The sequence below is a fragment of the Thalassophryne amazonica genome, chromosome 7 (assembly GCF_902500255.1).
Source record: "Thalassophryne amazonica chromosome 7, fThaAma1.1, whole genome shotgun sequence".
Classification (NCBI taxonomy): domain Eukaryota; kingdom Metazoa; phylum Chordata; class Actinopteri; order Batrachoidiformes; family Batrachoididae; genus Thalassophryne; species Thalassophryne amazonica.
In genome coordinates this window covers 92863960-92887113 of record NC_047109.1, presented here as the reverse complement: position 1 = coordinate 92887113, position 23154 = coordinate 92863960, and the positions used below count along the sequence as shown (strand labels likewise).

Here is a 23154-nt window from a genome sequence, read left to right as displayed (position 1 = left end):
TCTCTTCACAGATGAATCCCGGTTCACACTGTCCAGGGCAGATGGCAGATGGCAGACAGCGTGTGTGGCGTCGTGTGGGTGAGTGGTTTTCTGATGTCAATGTTGTGGATCGAGTGGCCCATGGTGGCGTTGGGGTTATGGTATGGGCAGGCGTCTGTTATGGACGAAGAACACAGGTGCATTTATTGATGGCATTTTGAATGCACAGAGATACGTGACGAGATCCTGAGGCCCATTGTTGTGCCATACATCCAAGAACATCACCTCATGTTGCAGCAGGATAATGCACGGCCCCATGTTGCAAGGATCTGTACACAATTCTTGGAAGCTGAAAATGTCCCAGTTCTTGCATGGCCGGCATACTCACTGGACATGTCACCCATTGAGCATGTTTGCTATGCTCTGGACCGGCGTATACGACAGCGTGTACCACTTCCTGCCAATATCCAGCAACTTCGCACAGCCATTGAAGAGGAGTGGACCAACATTCCACAGGCCACAATTGACAACCTGATCAACTCTATGCGAAGGAGATGTGTTGCACTGCATGAGGCAAATGGTGGTCACACCAGATACTGACTGGTATCCCCCCCAATAAAACAAAACTGCACCATTCAGAGTGGCCTTTTATTGTGGGCAGTCTAAGGCACACCTGTGCCCACATGGTGTCTAATCAGCATCTTGATATGGCACACCTGTGAGGTGGGATGGATTATCTCAGCAAAGGAGAAGTGCTCACTATCACAGATTTAGACTGGTTTGTGAACAATATTTGAGGGAAATGGTGATATTGTGTATGTGGAAAAAGTTTTAGATCTTTGAGTTCATCTCATACAAAATGGGAGCAAAACCAAAAGTGTTGCGTTTATATTTTTGTTGAGTGTAATACACAACTCTATGCCAGGGTGAAAAATCCTTTTAGGTTTTTATCAGTATTTTATCCATCCAGCTGGATTTTACTAGCAGTGAAACTTCAAAACCACGGAAGAAGAAGAGGCAGGCCAAGCTTCCATGTTCAGAGGACATGTACAGTGAGGAAAATAAGTATTTGAACACCCTACGATTTTGCAAGTTCTCCCACTTAGAAATCATGGGGGGGGGGGTCTGAAATTTTCATCTTAGGTGCATGCCCACTGTGAGAGACATAATCTAAAAAAAAAAAAAAAAAAAAATCCAGAAATCGCAATGTATGATTTTTTAACAATTTTTTTATGTTATTGCTGCAAATAAGTATTTCATCCCCTACCAACCAGCAAGAATTCTGGCTCTCACAGACCTGTTAATTTTTCTTTAAGAAGCCCTCTTATTCTGCACTCTTTACCTGTATTAATTGCACCTGTTTGAACTTGTTACCTGTATAAAAGACACTTGTTCACACACTCAATCAATCACACTCCAACCTGTCCACCATAGCCAAGCTGTCTAAGGACACCAGGGACAAAACTGTAGACCTGCACAAGGCTGGGATGGACTACAGGACAACAGGCAAGCAGCTTGGTAGAAGACAACAACTGTTATGATTATTTATTAGAAAGTAGAAGAAACACAAGATGACTGTCAATCTCCCTCGGTCTGGGATTCCATGCAAGATCTCACTTTGTGGGTAAGGATGATTCTGAGAAAGCTCAGAACTACACAGGAGGACCTGGTCAATGACTTGAAGAGAGCTGGGACCACAGTCACAAAGATTACATTAGTAACACATGATGCTGTTATGGTTTAAAATCCTGCAGGGCAGCAAGGTCCCCCTGCTCAAGCCGGCACATGTCCAGGCCCATTTGAAGTTCACCAGTGACCATCTGGATGATCCAGAGGAGGCATGGGAGAAGGTCATGTGGTCAGATGAGACCAGAATAGAGCTTTTTGGAATCAACTCCACTTACCATGTTTAGAGGATGAGAACAACCCCAAGAAAACCATCCCAACCGTGAAGCATGGGGTGGAAACATCATACTCTGGGGGTGCTCTTCTGCAAAAGGGACAGGACGACTGCACCGTATTGAAGGGAGGATGGATGGGGTCATGTATTGTGAGATTCTGGCAAACAACCTCCTTCCCTCAGTAAGAGCATTGAAGATGGGTCATGGCTGGGTCTTCCAACATGACAATGACCCCAAACACACAGCCAGGGCAACTAAGGAGGGGCTCCGTAAGAAGCATTTCAAGGTCCTGGAGTGGCCTGGCCAGTCTCCAGACCTGAACTCAATAGAAAATCTTTGCAGGGAGCTGAAACTCCAAACCTGGAAGATTTTGAGAAGATCTGTATGGAGGAGTGGGCCAAAATCCCTGCTGCAGTGTGTGAAAACCTGGTGAAAACTACAGGAAACGTTTGACCTCTGTAACTGCAACAAAGGCTACGGTACCAAATATTAACACTGATTTTCACAGGTGTTGAAATACTTATTTGCAGCAGTAACATACAAATAAATTGTTAAAAAAAATCATACATTGTGATTTCCGGATTTTTTTTTTTTTTTTAGATTATGTCTCTCACAGTGGACATGCACCTAAGATGAAAGTTTCAGACCCCTCCATGATTTCTAAGTGGGAGAACTTGCAAAATCGCAGGGTGTTCAAATACTTATTTCCTAACTGTACATGTCCACTCCTCATGGACAGATTGCCAGCGAGAGGACATGTACACATCCACCATTCACTCCTCATGGCGGATTACGCACGCTATTACCACTGCAGCTTCTTTACCTCCAAGTTCTCTCAACATTGTGGCAAGTTAAATAAAGTCCATTAACTACTGCTCACGGACCAATTGCCAGCAAGAGGACATGTCCACCTTTCACTCCTCATGGACGGAACGCGCACACAATTGCCGGCTGCCGCTCCGCCATGCTTTCACCTTCTTAAGTTCTCTCACGATTGTGGCACATTAATAAAGTCCATTAACTCCTGGAAACAATATATTTGGATTTCCAGTGTATCAAGGTCTCTCTCTCTCTCTCTCTCTCTCGCTCTCTCTGCGTGCAAGTACGCAGCTGCGACGAGGCAGCAGTTTGTGTCCCGCTGTACATATGGCATGCCGCCCCCCCCCCAAAAAAAAGTAGGCAGGCATGGACAGGCAGAAAATAGTGGTGAGGGCTACATACATGGCTGTAAGCAACCATATGCAACTGTAAGCAAGATTAGGAATGCACCCATACGCCATGATACCACAGCCTACACAGGGACTACGCAAATCTGTGCAATTTCCAGCATACACATCACAATGCAACTGTATGCAAGCCCGGTGTGAAAGGGGCTTTAAAGGAGCTTTCACAGTGGCGTATTCGTAGAGCTGCTCATTACAGCGTATCGTCTACGCTGTAATGAGCAGCTCTTCGCCCACTTCACAAGGAGTTTTTTCTCAATACACTAGCAGTATGTTGAGGGCTATGTGCGTAGGATGGAAGAAATTAAACCTGTTTTAATTTTCTTCAGCGTACACCACAGCATGGAGCCTTCACGCGAGTACAAGCAGCGCCGTGCTACTGTCCGCTATTGTGAACCCGCCCATGCTTCAACACGGTACTGTGCGCCACTTCACATCTCCCTGTTGTTCTCCTGGAGCTATAAATACTGCAAGATCGTTGCTTCACTTTATCATACTGGACTCATGATATGAGGACTGTTCACTGTGTTGCATCGTTTCATAAAAGCGCTCTCTCTCTCCTCTCTCTCTCTGTCACAGAGAGGCGTCTGGTGAGAGATGAGATTGAGGACAGAGCGGTTTTATTTTGAGGAGTCTGAGTCTCCTTAAAATAAAACTGCTCTCTTTCCTCTATCAGACTCCTTAAAATAAATAAAATAAAAGCGCTCTCTCGTGTGCGCACTCTCCCTCCCTCACTCTCTCTCTCTCTCTGTGTGTCTAATCAGAGCTGTGACTCTTTAAAATAAACGCGCACTCCGCTGCATGTTGGTGCGATCATCAAACGCCCTGATCGATCAGTCTGATCAAAGCTGAAAAGAGCTGTGACTCTAAAATAAACTCGCACTCGCTGCATTAAAAAAATAAATAAAGTAAATAATAATAATAATGTTAAATTACTGTTTTTGAGCCGCACTACACCATGCAGTAGAGAACAGAGCGCACTTCCACAGAGGCAGAAAATAGCATTGAAACTGGAGTGCAGCATGGCACACTGCGACTGTGTGCACACATTAAAACACAAACACACGCAGCTGCAAGTATGAACGAACACTGTTAAAGGCTGATTACGCGCGTATTTCGGGCATATTTAAAAGAAAACACGCTGCAATGAGCAGCTCTACGAATACGCCACTGTGACAGGCCCAGGAGATGCTAAAAATGTATCATTATATACAAAATTGATTTGTTTTATTGGTCCATGTGGGCCCTAGACCCTGGCTCATTGGGGGCTACGCTCCCCATGCTCCGTGCAAATTTTCCACAGATTTCACCATTTTCATTGCACACCCCTGGATATTATAAAACCACTTTCTGCTTTGCTCCTATGAAAAACAAATAAAAAAATTGTGAACTTTAAATAATAAAAAAGAAATCAACATGCTGAACAGCTAAAACAAGCAAATGTCAAATTTCTGCAAAGTGATTTTTATATAGCAAAGAAAAAAACTTAAAAAAAAAACCTTTTACTGTACTGGAAAACAGTTAATCAATAATGTTAAATATATGCTTTTGACATGCAAGACCATGCAAGATGTTCCTGAAAGACTGCATCTGGGTTAAATTAAAGGCCAGCTTGAGGTCGCACCTCCACGATGCCGTGGCTGATGGTGCCGTATGGCTTTCTGCGCACCAGCAGCAGGCTGATTACCATCACCATGGCGATTGCCACAGCCACCACCAGCAATCCCACCATGGCGCCGCGATTAAAAGTCTCCAAGGCATCGGGCTGCTGTGAAGAGAGAAATCAAAGAGCTGTGAGACTTACAGCTTACTCGTAACATTCATATTGCTATACGCTATCCTTACCAACCCAACCCCAATCGGACCGGGAGTGACATGTTTAGCCGCATGTTCTCCTTGAATTGCTGGCTGTCTGAGTGGTGTCCAAAAAATGAGGTGGGCTTCATAGATAATTGGCAAAGCTTCTGGGGAAAACCTGGTCTTGTTATGAGAGATGGCATCCATCCCACTTTGGATGGAGCAGCTCTCATTTCTAGAAATCTGGCCAATTTTCTTAAATCCTCCAAACCGTGACTATCCAGGGTTGGGACCAGGAAGCAGAGTTGTAGTCTTACACACCTCTCTGCAGCTTCTCTCCCCCTGCCATCCCCTCATTACCCCATCCCTGTAGAGACGGTGCCTGCTCCCAGACTACCAATAACCAGCAAAAATCTATTTAAGCATAAAAATTCAAAAAGAAAAAATAATATAGCACCTTCAACTGCACCACAGACTAAAACAGTTAAATGTGGTCTATTAAACATTAGGTCTCTCTCTTCTAAGTCCCTGTTGGTAAATGATATAATAATTGATCACATATTGATTTATTCTGCCTTACAGAAACCTGGTTACAGCAGGATGAATATGTTAGTTTAAATGAGTTAACACCCCCGAGTCACACTAACTGTCAGAATGCTCGTAGCACGGGCCGGGGCGGAGGATTAGCAGCAATCTTCCATTCCAGCTTATTAATTAATCAAAAACCCAGACAGAGCTTTAATTCATTTGAAAGCTTGACTCTTAGTCTTGTCCATCCAAATTGGAAGTCCCAAAAACAGTTTTATTTGTTATTATCTATCGTCCACCTGGTCGTTACTGTGAGTTTCTCTGTGAATTTTCAGACCTTTTGTCTGACTTAGTGCTTAGCTCAGATAAGATAATTATAGTGGGCAATTTTAACATCCACACAGATACTGAGAATGACAGCCTCAACACTGCATTTAATCTATTATTAGACTCTACTGGCTTTGCTCAAAAAGTAAATGAGTCCACCCACCACTTTAATCATATCTTAGATCTTGTTCTGACTTATGGTATGGAAATAGAAGACTTAACAGTATTCCCTGAAAACTCCCTTCTGTCTGATCATTTCTTAATAACATTTACATTTACTCTGATGGACTACCCAGCAGTGGGGAATAAGTTTCATTACACTAGAAGTCTTTCAGAAAGCGCTGTAACTAGGTTTAAGGATATGATTCCTTCTTTATGTTCTCTAATGCCATATAACAACACAGTGCAGAGTAGCTACCTAAACTCTGTAAGTGAGATAGAGTATCTCGTCAATAGTTTTACATCCTCATTGAAGACAACTTTGGATGCTGTAGCTCCTCTGAAAAAGAGAGCTTTAAATCAGAAGTGCCTGACTCCGTGGTATAACTCACAAACTTGTAGCTTAAAGCAGATAACCCGTAAGTTGGAGAGGAAATGGCGTCTCACTAATTTAGAAGATCTTCACTTAGCCTGGAAAAAGAGTCTGTTGCTCTATAAAAAAGCCCTCCGTAAAGCTAGGACATCTTTCTACTCATCACTAATTGAAGAAAATAAGAACAACCCCAGGTTTCTTTTCAGCACTGTAGCCAGGCTGACAAAGAGTCAGAGCTCTATTGAGCTGAGTATTCCATTAACTTAACTAGTAATGACTTCATGACTTTCTTTGCTAACAAAATTTTAACTATTAGAGAAAAAATTACTCATAACCATCCCAAAGATGTATCGTTATCTTTGGCTGCTTTCAGTGATGCCGGTATTTGGTTAGACTCTTTCTCTCCGATTGTTCTGTCTGAGTTATTTTCATTAGTTACTTCATCCAAACCATCAACATGTTATTAGACCCCATTCCTACCAGGCTGCTCAAGGAAGCCCTACCATTATTTAATGCTTCGATCTTAAATATGATCAATCTATCTTTGTTAGTTGGCTATGTACCACAGGCTTTTAAGGTGGCAGTAATTAAACCATTACTTAAAAAGCCATCACTTGACCCAGCTATCTTAGCTAATTATAGGCCAATCTCCAACCTTCCTTTTCTCTCAAAAATTCTTGAAAGGGTAGTTGTAAAACAGCTAACTGATCATCTGCAGAGGAATGGTTTATTTGAAGAGTTTCAGTCAGGTTTTAGAATTCATCATAGTACAGAAACAGCATTAGTGAAGGTTACAAATGATCTTCTTATGGCCTCGGACAGTGGACTCATCTCTGTGCTTGTTCTGTTAGACCTCAGTGCTGCTTTTGATACTGTTGACCATAAAATTTTATTACAGAGATTAGAGCATGCCATAGGTATTAAAGGCACTGCGCTGCGGTGGTTTGAATCATATTTGTTTAATAGATTACAATTTGTTCATGTAAATGGGGAATCTTCTTCACAGACTAAAGTTAATTATGGAGTTCCACAAGGTTCTGTGCTAGGACCAATTTTATTCACTTTATACATGCTTCCCTTAGGCAGTATTATTAGACGGTATTGTTTAAATTTTCATTGTTACGCAGATGATACCCAGCTTTATCTATCCATGAAGCCAGAGGACACACACCAATTAGCTAAACTGCAGGATTGTCTTACAGACATAAAGACATGGATGACCTCTAACTTCCTGCTTTTAAACTCAGATAAAACTGAAGTTATTGTACTTGGCCCCACAAATCTTAGAAACATGGTGTCTAATCAGATCCTTACTCTGGATGGCATTACCCTGACCTCTAGTAATACTGTGAGAAATCTTGGAGTCATTTTTGATCAGGATATGTCATTCAAAGCGCATATTAAACAAATATGTAGGACTGCTTTTTTGCATTTACGTAATATCTCTAAAATAGAAAGGTCTTGTCTCAGAGTGATGCTGAAAAACTAATTCATGCATTTATTTCCTCTAGGCTGGACTATTGTAATTCATTATTATCAGGTTGTCCTAAAAGTTCCCTAAAAAGCCTTCAGTTAATTCAAAATGCTGCAGCTAGAGTACTAACGGGGACTAGAAGGAGAGAGCATATCTCACCCATATTGGCCTCTCTTCATTGGCTTCCTGTTAACTCTAGAATAGAATTTAAAATTCTTCTTCTTACTTATAAGGTTTTGAATAATCAGGTCCCATCTTATCTTAGGGACCTCGTAGTACCATATCACCCCAATAGAGCGTTTCGCTCTCAGACTGCAGGCTTACTTGTAGTTCCTAGGGTTTGTAAGAGTAGAATGGGAGGCAGAGCCTTCAGCTTTCAGGCTCCTCTCCTGTGGAACCAGCTCCCAATTCAGATCAGGGAGACAGACACCCTCTCTACTTTTAAGATTAGGCTTAAAACTTTCCTTTTTGCTAAAGCTTATAGTTAGGGCTGGATCAGGTGACCCTGAACCATCCCTTAGTTATGCTGCTATAGACGTAGACTGCTGGGGGGTTCCCACGATGCACTGTTTCTTTCTCTTTTGCTCTGTATGCACCACTCTGCATTTAATCATTAGTGATCGATCTCTGCTCCCCTTCACAGCATGTCTTTTTCCTGGTTCTCTCCCTCACCCCCAACCAGTCCCAGCAGAAGACTGCCCCTCCCTGAGCCTGGTTCTGCTGGAGGTTTCTTCCTGTTAAAAGGGAGTTTTTCCTTCCCACTGTAGCCAAGTGCTTGCTCACAGGGGGTCGTTTTGACCATTGGGGTTTTACATAATTATTGTATGGCCTTGCCTTGCAGTATAAGGCGCCTTGGGGCAACTGTTTGTTGTGATTTGGCGCTATATAAAAAAAAATTGATTGATTGATTGATTGATTACCAGTTCATCTCTCTGAATCTCTGGGGATTTGTAGACAAGCTGTTTGAGCTCCACAGAGGTGTTGATCTAACACAAATTAAAGATGAATATAAACAAAATCACACAGTGCACATAAAGCACATTGAAACATACTTCAAAATATGATGGCTGTGTTGTAAAAATGGATAATTCTGAACTTACTTTTTCCTCATATTCATAAGTCGGGCCTCTTTCGGATGTGGTATAATCATATTCATCTGCTGCTGATGCTGTGGATGAAGAGAGATGAGGGTCAAATTTAGCTACATGCATATTACTATACTTTCCGGACTATAAGTCATGCTTTTTTACTTGTTTGGCTGGTCATGCGACTTATATTTCAAAGCTACTTTTATGTCAAAAATATATTGCACTATCATTTGTGACCACAAGATGGCACAGTCTACACATGCGGCAAGTGAAAGCTGCTCTTTAAAGTGATCTGGTCTGATCCACACTCCAGAGCAGAAGGTGCTGATAAAGCACCACAAAGCTCGATGTCAAATGCCACAAAACAAGAAGAAGAAAAAGATGTGTATGAGAAAGAGGTGCTGGGTCTTAGGTGACAAGTAAACTGAATAGACCATGATTTCAAACTGAAATACCGCACTCTTAAATGAAGGAATATGCGCTTCATATTACTCAGCACTCAACTTGTTCGCACTTTGCAGGAAAGCCAGATCCACAATGAGGAGGACAGACAGGCTAAGGTAAGAATAACTATGTTTTAAAACTGTATAATCATTTAATATTTTTGCAGAGGCAAACAAGCACATGTTTAGCTCTGCTTTGATGTTTTTGTCTATTCAGTAGTGACAAGTAGTTCTTTCTCATAATTAACCAGCCGATTAACTTCTGCTTGCTAATGTGGTGTTTGTGTTCTGAATAAATAATGCGCTGATTAATTTAATTTTGCTGCTTGTTGTATGATGCAGTAGCAACACATTTCGAAAACAAATATGACTTGTTGACCAGTGCAACATGATTTTTCTATGTAACACATTTTTGGACAGATGGGACAAATACTCTGGTGTGACATACAGTCCGGAAAAAAATGTCCCACAGTTGACACCCCAAGTGACAAGTGACACCCCACTCATGATGAGTCAACACTTACTCACCCTTTTTATTAGGCTGTGGTTCTTTAGATTTAAGAGAAGAGAAAAGTAGCCATTAATCAAATTTATTTTGCAAACTATTTTTACTAGTTAAGGACATATTGATTTGTGGGTGCATGTGTGAGAAAGTATGCAGTTGTGTACCAATACGGAGAGGGTAAGGCCTATTCTGAAAAGTGTGGTTCTCTTCCTCTTCATCATCCTTTTCTTCCTCACTCTCAGCCGGCAGGAGCTCCTCTGTTGTGCGGTTTCAGTGAAGGAGGTGGTCATAAGTTCACTGATGTCTCCTCGCTCTGCCTTCACCAGTTCCTCTGCACATGGTACACCGAAAAAGCACAGCAGTCACACGCACACACACAAAGATTGATAGAAATAAATTGCCACACAGGAGATTGCAAATGTGTAAATGAGTGGGAACAGTTTGGCATACGGATGTCATTGTGCAGCTCCTCAGCTAAAACAGGAACCTTGTACAGCAATGCCAGACTCTGGTTCATCCTCTCCTCAATCACATGGAGGTGGGTGTAGACCTGCAAAAAAAATCATATCAAATACTCTCTCATTCACTCATCTTCAACCGCTTACTCCAATTAAGGGTCACGGGGGGCTGGAGCCGATCCCAGCAGTCATAGGGCATGACACAGGATACACCCTGGACAGGACGCCAGTCTGTCGCAGGGTCACACACAGACAAACAAACACATTCATACCTGCATGTACACCTATGACAATTTAAAATTTCCAGTCCACCTAAACTGCATGTCTTTGGATGTGGGAGGAAGCCGCAGCACCTGGAAGGAACCCACGCAAACACGGGGAGAACATGCAGACTCCACAGAGAAAGGCCACAGAGGGGAACTGAACCCATGACCTTCTTGCTGTGAGGCATCAGTGCTAACCACTATGTCACTGTGCTGCCTATTAATCAAATAAATAAAAATAATAATGACAATAATAAAATAAGGTACTTTCAACAAAGAGAATAACAACAAAGAGATTTGCTGGATTTAACATATTAATAACTATAGCACTGTCGAACGCAAACCTCCGGCAACACTAGTTTCCAATTCCACAACATTTTACTTTGGAAAAATTTTTCAAGGTCAAAATCCTGTTCGAAGTGGCTTTTCATAACCTAAAATAGATGTGATCAAATGTCATTAGTATGTACTTACAACCCCTGGCAATAATTATGGAATCACCGGCCTCGGAGGATGTTCATTCAGTTGTTTAATTTTGTAGAAAAAAAGCAGATCACAGACATGACACAAAACTAAAGTCATTTCAAATGGCAACTTTCTGGCTTTAAGAAACACTATAAGAAATCAAGAAAAAAAGATTGTGGCAGTCAGTAACGGTTACTTTTTTAGACCAAGCAGAGGGAAAAAAATATGGAATACCAGGTGTGATGAGCAGGTGATAGGGAACAGGTGTGCAGGAAAGAACCAGAACAGGGTGTGGAAAACAGAGAGGGAACCGCCCACTACCAAGCACCCAAGTGACAGACAAGAGAAAACAGACAAATCCCAAGCAAAAAGTGACAGCCAAGATCCCACAAACACATGATAAATCCACAATCCTGACATAGACATCATTAAAGTCAGTGCCTCCACGTCCACTAGTTCAGCAGCAGTATGTTTCGGTTGCAGCTGTATGTACCGTTACACAACAAATAGGCAGCAGGTCTGTTTTGGATGGTTGTTGGAGCTGAAACGCAACTGAAAGGTCAAACAAATCATCAGTAATCACATAGTCCTGCCCTGTCATCATCTACATTGACCTTACCCATTGTAGATGTAATAAATAAATAAATATTTTTTTATTTATTAATAAATAAATAAAATGCTAAAAAAAAAAAAAATTGAATGCAGCAGCAGCAGCAGCAGCAGCAGCAGCAGCAGTAGCAGCAGCAGCAGCAGCAGCGCTCTGAAACTGCTTCCATACTGTGTGAAAACATTCAGCTGGTTGAACGAAGTCAAACTAAACGCAAATGTTAAAAAAACTAAGCAAACCGTCAAGAATGACAGCAAAACAAAATATGGACGAATTGAGGCTTTTGGTGGCATTCGTTCAAATTTTTCAACAGTTTAAAAATCTTGACGAAGCGACAGCTGCCAGCTACAGGAACAAACCTGCGCGAAGGTTAAACGATGCCAACGAAAGTCAATGAAAGTCCAGATTTCTTGTTTTGTTAGGGCTTCATTGCCCTTCGTTAAGTGGCGTATGACTGGTCCATAACGTGGGGTCTTATGTATGCACATATTCTGATTGGATAAGAAGGAAGAATTTTGCCAGTTTATTAATGTTTCTGGAGCACAGGTTGACGTCGGAAATATATTTGATTTTAAAGTAACTACGCATTCATCATTCATGTACACATGATTCCTGTCAAGTGTATTCTGTGTCTATTTGGGCTTGAGACCAGATAATCCTCGATTCAAATCCCTGCCTGACTAGAAAATCATGAAGGGCCCTTGGGCAAGGTCCTTAATCCCTTAGCTGCTCCCGGTGTGTAGTGAGCACCTTGCTTGGCAACAGCCTGACATCGGGGTGAATGTGAGGCATTATTGTAAAGCGCTTTGAGTGTCTGATGCAGATGGAAAAGCGCTATATGAATGCAGTCCATTTACCATTTATTTGGTGCATTGGTTGTGGACGCCCTCAGACATTAAGTCAAAGTGTCCTCAATATACATATGAACAGTACGGGCAGTATCGATATGATCCGCAGCAACAGAAAATGGGAGGTTTGAAGACAAGATGTGTAACCAATTACCCGTATTTATATGACGTGTCATTGCCGTTGCACAGCAGCAAATATGCTTGTCAAACCAGCTGGCTAAAGAGATCCATAAAAGTTGAGAACTCAATGTGGAAACAGAAGTCCTATACGGTCTAATTATCCTGGTGTATCCTCTGGTGGAAAGTAAGTAACTAATGTAGTGCACATAGAGAAATATGCGCACAATCACATTCACAAACCAACTGGTTGTCTGTGCGAGTGTGTGGTTAAAAGTACACTTCTGCCCAAACACATCAGCAGTCTATGGGCCGTATGCTTAAAGATCAGCAGATATGTGTCACAGCTCAAACACAAAAGTGAACAATACTGCACACATTCACAGACACACACCTGGAATTTCATCTGCTCAGCCTTCTGGGGGTCGACAGCCTCAATGTGCTGATAGTGTCTGAGTGTGTGTCTGCGATCCTTCTGCTCGGCAGCCATATAGCGCTTCAGGGCCTGCAGCACGCGCTCGGGCTGCAAGGAAAAAACAGAGACAAAAATGCCAGACATTGAGGTGAAAATGGTCACACTTAAGACACCTTTTCTACAAGCTGTTATGGCTCATATGTCATATGTCATAAGTCTGTACTACCTGAAAAATGCCCTACAGAGGACAGGACATCCAGCAAATGCACAGGTCTAATGTGTCAATTGTCTTTATTAACATCAGTTACAGTCACATTTTTACTTTGCCAAAATGAGTTAGTGGGCAGATGAACATTTCAGATGTATTTTTCTGAGTTGTGGATCAGAAATTCCCATTTTTCACCAAGTGCAGCAAGAATGTGAAGTTTTGCACATGTGCTTCTTCAATGTGTTCCGCAAAACCTTAAGGCCTAAACTCACTATATTGTTTTTGTGGAATCGCCCCAAAAACAATATTCATACACAAACAAAATTAGCTGTAATTTTGTGATGTACCACAGGAAAAAGGTACTTTAAAAAAACTACATTTCAACACAAAATAAATTTTGTCAATTTTTTGAAGAATAATGCCACGTTCACACCGCACGCGATGCGAGCGACGGTGGCAACAGGTTGCCATGTAATCCCTATGGAGGGACGCGTTGTGGCGCCACAAACGTTCAAGCCACATGACGCGATGGACGTGAATGAAGCTATTTTGAGCAATTGGCGCATTTATGGCGCGATATTGTGTCACGTTGCCCTCCTACCCAAGTTGAAAAATCTGAACTTTTACGTCTTGTCACGTCACGATGACCAATCAGGGACTGGATATTTAGTGACGTGGAGATGTCTGGAGTTTATACTTGATGTGGACATGTCCTGTCTCTGGCAGGCAGCCTGTGAGCAGGACCGCAGCAGCGACAGCCAGTTTTTTTTTTCACGTGCGTGCCGAATGAATTGTCCGTGAAGATTATTTTATTTATTAACTACACAGATGTATAATAAAACCAATGGTGACCGGTTTGTAACGCAATTATGATAGAGTTGGAGAGGAGAGCGAGGAACTGCAGCAGCAGCCAGTTTTTTTTTTTATTGTTCACATGTGCGCGCGCAAACGGGACAGGAGGTCCTCCAACTGGGTCCTGGAGAGGTTGAAGTACCACTGAAAGCAGCCGTCATCCAGACGCAGCTCCTGCAGCAAAAGCATTTTAAAAGGGATTCATACGAATCCCTTTTAAAATGCTTTTTTTGGGAAGTTTATTTTTTATTGTGTTTAACCCCAATAAAAAACTCTTTAAAGCACCAAACTGCTGATTGTAGAGTAATAAGCCTTCTGATTGTTGTCAGGTTTAGCATTTCATTTCTGCTGGATTTTTTGGCAATCTCTGCACTTCATTTTGTCATTCACTGTGAAATTTAGGGGCTGGATGGCCCTATATTTCCAAAATTTTAATGATAAGAAAACAGAGGTGATTGTGTTTGGCCCAAGTATCTCGTCAATAGTTTTACATCCTCATTGAAGACAACTTTGGATGCTGTAGCTCCTCTGAAAAAGAGAGCTTTAAATCAGAAGTGTCTGACTCCGTGGTATAACTCACAAACTCGTAGCTTAAAGCAGATAACCCGTAAGTTGGAGAGGAAATGGCGTCTCACTAATTTAGAAGATCTTCACTTAGCCTGGAAAAAGAGTCTGTTGCTCTATAAAAAAGACCTCCGTAAAGCTAGGACATCTTTCTACTCATCACTAATTGAAGAAAATAAGAACAACCCCAGGTTTCTTTTCAGCACTGTAGCCAGGCTGACAAAGAGTCAGAGCTCTATTGAGCTGAGTATTCCATTAACTTTAACTAGTAATGACTTCATGACTTTCTTTGCTAACAAAATTTTAACTATTAGAGAAAAAATTACTCATAACCATTCCAAAGACGTATCGTTATCTTTGGCTGCTTTCAGTGATGCCGGTATTTGGTTAGACTCTTTCTCTCCGATTGTTCTGTCTGAGTTATTCTCATTAGTTACTTCATCCAAACCATCAACATGTTTATTAGACCCCATTCCTACCAGGCTGCTCAAGGAAGCCCTACCATTATTTAATGCTTCGATCTTAAATATGATCAATCTATCTTTGTTAGTTGGCTATGTACCACAGGCTTTTAAGGTGGCAGTAATTAAACCATTACTTAAAAAGCCATCACTTGACCCAGCTATCTTAGCTAATTATAGGCCAATCTCCAACCTTCCTTTTCTCTCAAAAATTCTTGAAAGGGTAGTTGTAAAACAGCTAACTGATCATCTGCAGAGGAATGGTCTATTTGAAGAGTTTCAGTCAGGTTTTAGAATTCATCATAGTACAGAAACAGCATTAGTGAAGGTTACAAATGATCTTCTTATGGCCTCGGACAGTGGACTCATCTCTGTGCTTGTTCTGTTAGACCTCAGTGCTGCTTTTGATACTGTTGACCATAAAATTTTATTACAGAGATTAGAGCATGCCATAGGTATTAAAGGCACTGCGCTGCGGTGGTTTGAATCATATTTGTCTAATAGATTACAATTTGTTCATGTAAATGGGGAATCTTCTTCACAGACTAAAGTTAATTATGGAGTTCCACAAGGTTCTGTGCTAGGACCAATTTTATTTACTTTATACATGCTTCCCTTAGGCAGTATTATTAGACGGTATTGCTTAAATTTTCATTGTTACGCAGATGATACCCAGCTTTATCTATCCATGAAGCCAGAGGACACACACCAATTAGCTAAACTGCAGGATTGTCTTACAGACATAAAGACATGGATGACCTCTAATTTCCTGCTTTTAAACTCAGATAAAACTGAAGTTATTGTACTTGGCCCCACAAATCTTAGAAACATGGTGTCTAACCAGATCCTTACTCTGGATGGCATTACCCTGACCTCTAGTAATACTGTGAGAAATCTTGGAGTCACTTTTGATCAGGATATGTCATTCAAAGCGCATATTAAACAAATATGTAGGACTGCTTTTTTGCATTTACGCAATATCTCTAAAATCAGAAAGGTCTTGTCTCAGAGTGATGCTGAAAAACTAATTCATGCATTTATTTCCTCTAGGCTGGACTATTGTAATTCATTATTATCAGGTTGTCCTAAAAGTTCCCTAAAAAGCCTTCAGTTAATTCAAAATGCTGCAGCTAGAGTACTGACGGGGACTAGAAGGAGAGAGCATATCTCATCCATATTGGCCTCTCTTCATTGGCTTCCTGTTAATTCTAGAATAGAATTTAAAATTCTTCTTCTTACTTATAAGGTTTTGAATAATCAGGTCCCATCTTATCTTAGGGACCTCGTAGTACCATATCACCCCAATAGAGCGCTTCGCTCTCAGACTGCAGGCTTACTTGTAGTTCCTAGGGTTTGTAAGAGTAGAATGGGAGGCAGAGCCTTCAGCTTTCAGGCTCCTCTCCTGTGGAACCAGCTCCCAATTCAGATCAGGGAGACAGACACCCTCTCTACTTTTAAGATTAGGCTTAAAACTTTCCTTTTTGCTAAAGCTTATAGTTAGGGCTGGACCATCCCTTAGTTATGCTGCTATAGACGTAGACTGCTGGGGGGTTCCCATGATGCACTGTTTCTTTCTCTTTTTGCTCTGTATGCACCACTCTGCATTTAATCATTAGTGATCGATCTCTGCTCCCCTCCACAGCATGTCTTTTTCTTGGTTCTCTCCCTCAGCCCCAACCAGTCCCAGCAGAAGACTGCCCCTCCCTGAGCCTGGTTCTGCTGGAGGTTTCTTCCTGTTAAAAGGGAGTTTTTCCTTCCCACTGTAGCCAAGTGCTTGCTCACAGGGGGTCGTTTTGACCGTTGGGGTTTTACATAATTATTGTATGGCCTTGCCTTACAATATAAAGCGCCTTGGGGCAACTGTTTGTTGTGATTTGGCGCTATATAAAAAAATTGATTGATTGATTGATTGAAGTGGCTCCTGTGTACCCTTCCCTATTGATTTGGGTCCATTGGCAGCTTATCCAAAGAGTACTGTTACTAATTTGGGTTTTAAGATGGACAGCGATTTTAAATTGGATCGCCAAATTAGTGCAGTAGTTAGGTCTAGTTTCTTTCACCTTAGGTAGCTTGCTAAGGCGAAGCCTTTCCTTGCACATCAGCACTTAGAAACAGTAATCCATGCCTTCATTACTTCTCGGCTGGATTACGGTAATGTACTTTATCTTGGAGTTAGCCAGTCCTCCCTTGCATGTCTTCACTTAGTTCAGAACAATGCCGCTCGTCTCCTAACTGGAGTACGAAAGAGGGTGCACATTACACCTGTCCTGACCTCCCTCCACTGGCTGCCTGTGCATTTTAGAGTTCATTTTAAGATTCTTTTATTTGTTTTTAAATATTTCAATGGCCTCGCCCTGCCCTACCCCTCTGAGCTACTTCACCTCTACGCCCCTGCACGGTGCCTCTGGTCAGCTGATCATCTGCTCCTTGAGGTACCGAGGTCTAAGCGAACGCTCAGAGAGGATACAGCATTTTCTGTTGCAGCTGCAAAAATTTGGGATGGTTTACCTTTGCACATTAGACAGGCCACTTTACTGTCTGTTTTTAAAACCGATTTTAAAACACACTTTTATTCATTGGCTTTTAACACTATGAGACTTTGCTCTGTTTTAGTTGTTTTTGCTTGTTTATTGCTGTTTTTATTGTTGTTGGGTTGTTTTGTTGTTTTTATGACCTTTATGTACAGCACTTTGTTTCAGTTTTTGCTGTTCGAAAGTGCTGCTTAAATGAAGTTGAGTTGAGTTGAATGTCCTCACCTGTGGAGGTTCAGTCTGGACAGCGGTCAGGTAACTCTCCAGGGCCAGGCGGCGGTTGTTGTTAAGCGTGGCCTCCACTCTGGCTAAATGAGTCTCCACCAGCCTCTGCCTCTCTCCAGCCACCTGCTCCTCCAGCGTCTGCAGCACAGTCTGGAAGTGCTGGTGGGTGAGACAAAGGCCACAGCGCCAAAGTGAGTGAAATGGATAGTAAAGTTAGGCGTGCCTAATTATATGGCGTATTTTGTTACGTTTGCACAGGAGCCGTTTAACAATAGAATAAGTCTACAATTCAGGTCATCACATCTAAGCTTGCCTCATTCAAAGCCTGTCGTTCAGATTTTGGCAAATTGTTTGAGTGGTTGTCAGCCTCTGCCCATTCCTTCATGATCTAGAAGACAGAAAGATCAGTTTATCAGTGGAAAAGTATCACATAAACAATCCCACTCTGACACAGGAGCAAGTAGACTCATAATTACAACTAAATCATAACCCCCCGCCCCCCCCCCCAAAAAAAACCCCCCCCAAAAAACTGATAACTATTTTGCTTGGAAGAAATTTGAATTTTCTGGCAAAAAGTGAATTTATTTAAGTTATATTATTGCGGTATTAAATATATCAAAGTAATGCGCAATGTGAATCAATAAAGAAAACAAATATTGTAAAGGCACAAATGACATTACACACATATTTATCCTGCTTCAGTGTGTACTAAACTCTGCCACTTTTACTCTAAGTTATATTAATAATTCATTAATAACCTGCTGCATTCAAAAATATTCAATAGCTGAAATATTACAGGAACATTCAATCACACTTTATTAGGGATAATTATTATTAATAGTGTCACTGTTTAGATTTTTTTCCCTGCAAACCTGAATACACATTTGACCTTTTACAGGCCACTGATCCTGTCATTCTCAGAACTGGGTTAGAATGCAACAGCAAGTTTCATCCCAGATTAATAAATCAACTGTCAAGCACCGTATGTGCCGCCCAACAAACTATTAGCCTGCTCTTAGCCCTGTGAAATTTACCTCATTGATTCGCTTCATTCTCCGCTCCTCCAGGTCTGTTTTGGCACGCAGGAAGTTGGCATGCTCACTGTCATCACCTGGCATTTCAAAGTAAACATCGACTCCATCTGTGGGCCGCGGTGTAATCACTGGAAAGGAAACGGGATTGTCATGTCAGCTGCAAGAGACAGATACTAATTATCCTGTTACTGACGGAATAGTCCTGTCCCAAATGTAACACTGTGCACTGAAAAGTGGCATGAGGTGTTTGACTGAAAATACATTCATTCACAGGCGGTTCTATGTGGGCATTAACAGCGCTCAAACCCCACCCCCCGGATTACAGTCATCCCACTATAGCCCCAGCATAAAGTTGAGATTTCCCATAAATCGGATATTTTCAGCCTGAGTGCCCCAACAACAGAGCCGGTGTAGCAGACCAAACGGTCTGCCCCTAAAATTGGTCCGCCTTTTGCATCTGCGCATGCAGACCACAGCAGCACGTCTGAAACGGAGTCTCTTCACCCAAAGCAATCAAATGGATTAATGGGATTATTAACCATCAGATGATAAAGGTAAAACCTCTTAAATCATTCTAAAGTCAGTTTTGAGCAGAATGACGCTTTGAATTCCCTGACGCTTTGAAATGTCCGATGCACAGTGAACGCATCAGCTAGCAGCTTGTTTAGCAGCGTCGCTCTGATCGCTTCCGTCACCTTTTATGATGAAATAATGCTGAATTTATGTGGAAATGATTGTTGTACAAAAGCTTCAGATATCTGTTGCTGAGATAGATGATGACTGGAGTGCAGTTTGAAATAGAAATGAGGTGTTAATCCGTGAACTGTGTCATCGGGGGGACCGATTTTTAGGGGGATCATTCGGTCTGTGACACCGGACCTCCCTTCATACTCTCTGACTGTTGCAGTTTATTTATAGCCTAAATTGGCTCGCTAAAAACTTGGTTTATCCTGAGATACTGCAAAATTAGCCCGTGAAATATTTAATGCTCACTTACTTAATTACTGTCTTAATTATTCTTCATCTGGGGGAAGCTGGTCACCTCTGCTAATATATATACCGAATTCGTGTGTCAAGTGCCCAGGGCCAAGCATCAGCCCACCCCTTTGCTGAAGAAAGTTGGTTAACGCCCACCCTAAATTAAATTATTTCATGACCCCAACACATCATGAAAAGGAAAAAAATAATGAGTTTTCACGATGTTTTTCTCATCTTATCAGTGACGATGTCATCAGTATGCGCTGGTAGTGGGACTGAAGGTTATGTTGAAATGTGCTCTTCTGGGGCAATGCCTTGTTTTGTGAAGGTTAAGACGGAATTCTGCTGTGATGGTTTTTCTGCTGCTGACGTGAGAAAGCAGCTTAGCGACTGGGTGTCTACTGGCAAGCTACGAACAAGTACAACCAATGGGAAAGTTCTCTGTCTGATGTCCACTCAAAGTTTTGAACATGTACGCAACTTTCCGATGGACTCACCAGACAGCTGACGTCAGCTGACAAGGAACACATGTAATGAATGAGATAAGGACTTGTACAAGACAAAAAAACAGATACAAACAGGTGAGCCATTTGTTGTTATTTTAATAAATGTTTGGTTTATTGAAATGGGTGTTCCAACAAACGGAATATTAACTGTGTTCGTGCATCGGCACACCCACCCACTTCATGTAGAATTTTGTGCGGAATGCCCTGGGTACGCCGAGGGGCATATACACTCAAACAATGGTTCATTGGATGAACTCAATTTAATTAAGTGCAGGATTTCCATTTAATAAGTATATATATATATATCTATATATATATCTATATATATATCTATATATATATATATATATATATATATAGCCCGAACTAAAATAAAGCACATTCATGCACATTAAGGGACTACATATATTTATTAGATGGAAATCCTGCCCATAATAGAATTGACTTCATCCAATACATCAGTTTTTTGAGTGTACAGTATATGTTTTCTCAGCACCCTGTCAGCATGTGTCTGCCAGAAAACAAAACAAAACAAAACAATATATGGACACGGGGCCTCAGGGTTCATTTCAGAATTACAATCACATTTAGGAATTACAAATAAGTACATTTTTATAACAGCCTTAAAAGGTTGTATTATGCAAAAAAAAAAAGAGGCCAAAACAGCTACATGTAGAGACAGATGAAAGGATTATTAAAAAGAAAGAGGGACACTCACGGTTGTCTCCCTTCGTTAAGGGAGGTGACGTTGTGGGTTTGTGGCTTTTTTCATAGTAGAATGAGTCCAAAAAGTCAGACGGCTGGTATGAATTCCCCACTGAGTAAGTGGGGTATTCATACTCCTCTGGTTCTTTCACAGCTCCAACTTCCTCCTCTTCCTCCTCCTCCTCATCTTCTTCTTCTGCCTCCTCTTCATCATTGATTTCTTCTTCCTGCTCCTCCTCTTCTTCCTCTTCCTCCACCACTTCGTCATCTTCTTCTTCCATGTCCGCCTCATCCAAGTCTGGATCAGGGGATGGGCTGGGAGTGGGTGCAGTCACTTTGGCGCTGTTTAAAAGGAAGCCCGTCATACTGATCACGCATAATTAACAAATGTCTCACTGTTGGTAATCAATCAATCAATCAACTTTTTTCTTATATAGCGCCAAATCACAACAAACAGTTGCCCCAAGGCGCTCCATATTGCAAGGCAAGGCCATACAATAATTATGAAAAACCCCAACGGTCAAAACGACCAACTATGAGCAAGCACTTGGCAACAGTGGGAAGGAAAAACTCCCTTTTAACAGGAAGAAACCTCCAGCAGAACCAGGCTCAGGGAGGGGCAGTCTTCTGCTGAGACTGGTTGGGGCTGAGGGAAAAAACCAGGAAAAAGACATGCCGTGAAGGGGGGCAGAGATCGATCACTAATGATTAAATGCAGAGTGATGCATACGGAGCAAAAAGAGAAAGAAACAGTGCATCATGGGAACCCCCCACAATCTACGTCTAAAGCAGCATAACCAAGGGATGGTCCAGGGTCACCCGATCCAGCCCTAACTATAAGCCTTAGCGAAAAGGAAAGTTTTAAGCCTAATCTTAAAAGTAGAGAGGGTATCTGTCTCCCTGATCTGAATTGGGAGCTGGTTCCACAGGAGAGGAGCCTGAAAGCTGAAGGCTCTGCCTCCCATTCTACTCTTACAAACCCTAGGAACTACAAGTAAGCCCGCAGTCTGAGAACGAAGCGCTCTAATGGGGTAATATGGTACTACGAGGTCCCTAAGATAAGATGGGACCTGATTATTCAAAACCTTATAAGTAAGAAGAAGAATTTTAAATTCTATTCTAGAATTAACAGGAAGCCAATGAAGAGAGGCCAACACGGGTGAGATATGCTCTCTCCTGCTAGTCCCCGTCAGTACTCTAGCTGCAGCATTCTGAACCAACTGAAGGCTTTTTAGGGAACTTTTAGGACAACCTGATAATAATGAATTACAATAGTCCAGCCTAGAGGAAATAAATGCATGAATTAGTTTTTCAGCATCACTCTGAGACAAGACCTTTCTGATTTTAGAGATATTGCGTAAATGCAAAAAGGCAGTCCTACATATTTGTTTAATATGCGCTTTGAATGACATATCCTGATCAAAAATGACTCCAAGATTTCTCACAGTATTACTAGAGATCAGGGAAATGCCATCCAGAGTAACGATCTGGTTAGACACCATGCTTCTAAGATTTGTGGGGCCAAGTACAATAACTTCAGTTTTATCTGAGTTTAAAAGCAGGAAATTAGAGGTCATCCATGTCTTTATGTCTGTAAGACAATCCTGCAGTTTAGCTAATTGGTGTGTATCCTCTGGCTTCATGGATAGATAAAGCTGGGTATCATCTGCGTAACAATGAAAATTTAAGCAATACCGTCTAATAATACTGCCTAAGGGAAGCATGTATAAAGTGAATAAAATTGGTCCTAGCACAGAACCTTGTGGAACTCCATAATTAACTTTAGTCTGTGAAGAAGATTCCCCATTTACATGAACAAACTGTAATCTATTAGACAAATATGATTCAAACCACCGCAGCGCAGTGCCTTTAATACCTATGACATGCTCTAATCTCTGTAATAAAATTTTATGGTCAACAGTATCAAAAGCAGCACTGAGGTCCAACAGAACAAGCACAGAGATAAGTCCACTGTCCGAAGCCATAAGAAGATCATTTGTAACCTTCACTAATGCTGTTTCTGTACTATGATGAATTCTAAAACCTGACTGAAACTCTTCAAATAGACCATTCCTCTGCAGGTGATCAGTTAGCTGTTTTACAACTACCCTCTCAAAAAT

At 41.6% G+C, this 23154-nt stretch overlaps 1 protein-coding gene across 1 annotated transcript in view; it reads right to left on the bottom strand.

Moving 5' to 3' along the window:
• The window catches only part of aplp1 (amyloid beta (A4) precursor-like protein 1), a 193602-nt gene that overhangs the window by 25804 nt on the left and 144644 nt on the right, over nucleotides 1–23154 (bottom strand). Inside the window, 12 exon segments of the mRNA XM_034173674.1 lie at nucleotides 4728–4871; nucleotides 8682–8747; nucleotides 8862–8929; nucleotides 9821–9841; nucleotides 9962–10066; nucleotides 10069–10128; nucleotides 10248–10347; nucleotides 12950–13078; nucleotides 17812–17970; nucleotides 18125–18199; nucleotides 18846–18973; nucleotides 21048–21376. Coding sequence (XP_034029565.1) covers nucleotides 4728–4871; nucleotides 8682–8747; nucleotides 8862–8929; nucleotides 9821–9841; nucleotides 9962–10066; nucleotides 10069–10128; nucleotides 10248–10347; nucleotides 12950–13078; nucleotides 17812–17970; nucleotides 18125–18199; nucleotides 18846–18973; nucleotides 21048–21376 — 1384 coding nt within the window.